Source organism: Buceros rhinoceros, unplaced genomic scaffold (genome assembly GCF_000710305.1).
Source record: "Buceros rhinoceros silvestris isolate BGI_N320 unplaced genomic scaffold, ASM71030v1 scaffold10260, whole genome shotgun sequence".
NCBI classification, from domain to species: domain Eukaryota; kingdom Metazoa; phylum Chordata; class Aves; order Bucerotiformes; family Bucerotidae; genus Buceros; species Buceros rhinoceros.
Genome location: NW_010387888.1, coordinates 4,718 through 9,581, shown reverse-complemented (window position 1 = coordinate 9,581; position 4,864 = coordinate 4,718). Strand labels below are relative to the sequence as shown.

The 4,864-nt window shown below is 38.2% G+C and overlaps 1 protein-coding gene across 1 annotated transcript in view; it reads right to left on the bottom strand.

Annotated features, from left to right (window-relative positions):
- Window positions 1–2,743: 2,743 nt before the first annotated feature.
- Window positions 2,744–4,864, bottom strand: part of CCNJ (cyclin J) — a 5,553-nt gene continuing 3,432 nt past the window's right edge. The window contains exons 5-6 of the mRNA XM_010138316.1: window positions 4,801–4,864; window positions 2,744–3,155 (exon numbers count right to left, since the gene is read on the bottom strand). The exon at window positions 4,801–4,864 is cut by the window's right edge and continues 2 nt beyond it. Of these exons, the coding sequence (XP_010136618.1) occupies window positions 2,744–3,155; window positions 4,801–4,864 (476 nt within the window). The remainder of the gene's footprint in view (window positions 3,156–4,800) is intronic.

Genomic DNA, 4,864 nt, shown 5'->3' with positions numbered 1-4,864 from the left:
GTTCGGTGTACATTTTCTCTGTAGTCATTATGCAGCTGTAGTGTCAGAAAAAAACTCAGGCTAGGTAATAAATTAAAAACAAACAGCACGTAGAAGATCTTTTTACAGTTGACCTAATGTCTTAAAATAGTCAAATTAAAAATACCCTATTAAATGTAAATTTGCAGTATTAACTAATTGAAAAAGCACCCCATTATAATTCCAGTGTTAAGTATTAGTTAATGTTTTATATATCAAATGCCTATGGGATAAATTTACTAATACTCCAAAAAAGAAGAGCCTATACTGCTGTGTCACAAATAAAGATGACAAGTTAGCTGATTTAAAGATTTCACAGAAAAAATTGCTACAGGCATCTGCTGTTATTTCAAGTCATGGTCTATTACAAGACTGTACATTCATAGCATCAGAGGTAGTTAGAGGACTGAGGACTTGAATATAGCACTGCATCAAAATGAAACTGGCAGAAAGAAGTCCATTTCCCTCTTAAATGGGTAACCACGCTGCATGAAAAGCACAGCATCTTACGAGGTGGAAAGTTCCTACTTAACACTACTCTTGAACATGGGAAAATACTCATTAAGAGATGAAGAGAGGAGAGGGAAAAAAACCAAACCAACCACAAAACCAAACCAACTTGCACTTTAAGTAAGAATTGACCACACTACGCCTACTTCAAAGTTGATTCTCTAGCATAAAGCAGAGAGGGTCATCTCTGTCAGCACCCTCCTATTCTTCCTGACTTACACATACATGCTATAAAAGATAACAAGAAAAAGTTGCTGTTTATGCAAAAAAACAACCCCCAAACCAAGAGAAACAGGACTTTTTTCCTCCTCAACAACAAATAGGTTTTTGTAGCATGTTATCATTCAGCCCCAGAAAGAATGAACACAGCTGTCCTCCCTCCATTCTGAATGTTATGGTAAAGCCCCCTCTCCTGTGATAAAGCCTTCACCTTCCTATTGATAATGTATCTTAATTGTCTCTGCTTTCAAAACAGTCTGTAAGATTGATAATACTTCAGTGTCATGAGATGGCACACAATTCTAAGTGCTGCCACTAAAACAGCAGAGAAGGTGGTAAAAGAACAAATAAAACAAACAAACAAAAGCCTTAAGCCCATATACTATAAAGATATTTTAAAGTAGTAAGAATCCTCTAATCCAAACCTCTTCCTCCCATACTCTGCCACAGGAGAAAGTCCAGTCTTCTTGTATTAATACAAACCCCCCCCATTAATATCTCTACCACCACTGTCATCCAAGAGTTGGGCAAGTGAAACTTTCCACTCTCAGACTATCCACTCCACAGGAGATAGTGTAATTCCATAACATTATGTAATTAGCACCTTAATTGTGATAAAGCAGTTCACTCTGCAATATATTTTTGATCCACTCATATTGAAGAGTAAATCTCTGCATTTTCTTCTACAACTCCCAAATAGCAGAAGAAAAAGTTGCCCCACTATTACCTGAGAACTTCCCTCCACTATAAGACTGACAGAACTGGATTTCTCTAAGTGTAAGCTGTATGGTTGGTGTTTTTTTTTTTCTACAGCTGATACTGTCAGTACCACTGGAGGATGCTTTCAACTCCCAAATAGCAGAAGAAAAAGTTGCCCCACTATTACCTGAGAACTTCCCTCCACTATAAGACTGACAGAACTGGATTTCTCTAAGTGTAAGCTGTATGGTTGGTGTTTTTTTTTTTTCTACAGCTGATACTGTCAGTACCACTGGAGGATGCTTTCTGTTAGTTAATGCACGTGTGTGTGTGCGCGCATGTACACAGAGGAATCACAGCCACTGTAGTAGTTCTGGTACAGTAAAGTTCATCTGAAATTTTCTCTTTTCTTCAATTACTCAATACCACACTGACGGGCAGTAGTTCACATCTACATTCTGTGAACACTCAAATATCCCTTTGGTACTCTGCATGTAAATGCCCTGAAGAAAAGCCACTCCACTTGCTATAATATCCTCCCTCTCTACCTTCCTCTCTCAAGTTATACCAAATTAAGTATACAAACCAGCAGCACAGAGCAATGAGCAGAGAATTCCCTGAGTTAGTATGAAAGAGTTACTTTAAACATAAAAAGGCCAGAGAAGAAAAAGGAAGCAAAACCATAGTGTCTATCCTGTGAGGTACAAAACTTAAAAACTAGCCAAAATACCAGTTAACTCATATGCCTTTAGGATAAAGCAAATACCCAATGCAAGTGCTGGAAAAGGGGCAAGAGTATGAAGTTAGCCAGAGAAGATTTGTTTCTTCCTGTGGTCCCCATGTATCTGGAAAAGTTTGGCATTCAATGGATTCTTAAGTTTCAGTGAATTTAAGTAAGTGTTAATACTGTACAGTGGTATTACATAAATGTCTTCAAAATAATACTGCATATCTCCTTCATTAAAAGGTAAGTCTGTAGTTCACAGCTATTTTTCTTTTGACTGGTATTTCACAGATGTGCGTTAGAAGCAGAGAGTATTCTGAGTGCCAGAGTAAGAACTTACTACCCCCAGGTATACATATTCTTTTTAGAGGGTGTTCAATGTGCTTATTTTTGCAGTCTGTGTTTGAGCTGTGGTACTGGTTGCCAATCCAGCTGCTTTTTTCTGGAAAAACTTTTTTTTTTATTCAATTTGTTATCCTCAAATGTATTTGAGATTTAACCAAAAAACCAAAACAATTCCCCTTGACACAACTTCCACCTCAAACAAACAAGCACCAAACCATTTTGTATTTATCACCTCTCAAAGCAGGGAGTAATACAGGAATACCGTCCATTCACTTGGTAACTCCGGTTGTAGGAGACACTTATACATGGCTTCACTTCTAGCGGAACAGCTAGTGACATTGCAGCACCAGTCTGTACATGGCCTCGAGCCTGAACACTAGACTGTAAGGCAGCAGGGCAAGACTGAAGTGGGTAAGATGTTGTATGATTAGATGATAGTATCTGCTGACAGTTTTGCTGCTGTGATGTCTGATGGTGATACTGTAATGAAGACTGGTGAGCTTGGAGATACTGTGGTACATGCTGCTGAGCATTAGCCTGTTGAGATGCAGGAGCTGTGGTCTGAAATACAGTATGTTGCGCAGACTGAGCATGTTGTCCTTTTTGCTTGTTTGCTTCCTTCACATCATTATCATGTGCACTAAAACAAATTGAGAAGACAGAATACATGAAAATGGCTATTAAAATAATTTAAACTCTGCTGCGTAGACTTTTAAGAGCACTCTAAAAACCAGTGCATTGATCTGAAAGCTTCCAAGACTTTTCAAAAAGATAGATGATTTTAAAGGGCAAGCTAAAATTCTTTTAAGCTTTTAAAATTTGTTTAAGATACAGTTCCTATTCAGCATTTCACTTCATTGCATAGCAATACAAAATGCAGATGAAAACCAAGTACAATACAAATAACCACCAGTGCAATGAAGTCCACTAGTGCACTGCAAGGAACAGCCAGATTACTGGCACCTGACATGAAAACTCACTTGCTGCTTCTACCTCATTTAAATTCAGTAACAGTACAGACTTTTTAAAGACATGGTGTCAAGGGGTTTTTGAAGATCTGGATTACAGTACTTACAAGATCACACATATACTGAAATTAGACCCTGCTCTGGGGAGTGGAAATGTGTTATTTTTTTCTTCCTCTCACCTTTTTTCTATCTCACCCAATACTCAAGTCAGTTTAACTCACCCCAATTCCCTTCCATTTACACCTGCATTTACACAAACTCTTTCTCTTGCTCTTATGCTGACATTTAGCAGGTGCTAAACCTACACGCTTCAGTTAGGCCTAAAATCATCTAAGTTTTTCATACCATGTATACAGGGCAAATCTCATGAAGACAGTTGGAGTTCAACCCCTCACCAGTTTTTCCGAAAAGATTGCTAACTTTTTATGGTGGACTGCAAAGATGACTGAAAGGCTTCACCCCATCCCGCAAGTGTTACAGAAATGTTTTCAGTACTGCTCTATAACAGCATCTGCATGCTTTAGAAACTATTCCGTTCATTATACACATTACTGAAGCCAAAAGAGGCAATGGAATGATAATGTCACACTTATAAGCTAGATGTGATTCTTCCATATACCACCATTCCTGTGCTTCTACAGAGCACGCTGTGTTCTAATCTGGGCAAGGGGAAACTTCTGTAGGAGGAAAGCAGTTATGGTGGGCATAGGCTTGATCTTCAGGTTTAAAATAGAACTGATTGTGTAAGATCCCTTCCCAGTAAGGTTCACTTGGCCTTCACTGGTATTTTTATCTCAGGTGAGCTGTATCTCTCCACTGTACTGCAAAAATGGATACAACAGAAATACACACCACCTCTTGGTAATTTTCTCCCCCCAAAGACTCAAACAGTGTGCTTGTTTGATCCATAATCTATTTGGAGCTTCTCTTAAACTTCCAAGACTTAGAGTCTTCAGAGTAAGTAGGAGCTCCTACGCCTTCAGTACACTTCATTACCTCTTTCTGCTCTCTGAGCAGACTACAGAGGTTTGGAACAAGCTATTTAACAGATGCTCAAAGCATGCCAGAAGATGCTCAGTGGAAATGCAAGGCTGAGGTTTGTTTGTTGAAAGGACAGGAAAAATGTTACATCTGATAAGGTTTTCTTTTTTAGAAAAACAAAACAGTTATTACCTAACAATGTTACCTCATATCTAAGTATTTTTAGATTAGAAAAACTGAAATTCAAAGAGAAATTTACTTTCAGTGCTAACAGCAATTAAGCATACCAACAGATGTGGAAGTTGGCTTAAAAAAGAACTGCTGTTATTAACTTACATTAATAGTCGCTCAATACATGGCACTAGGAAATCCCAGGAGTAAGCAGTAAGATGATGTAGTC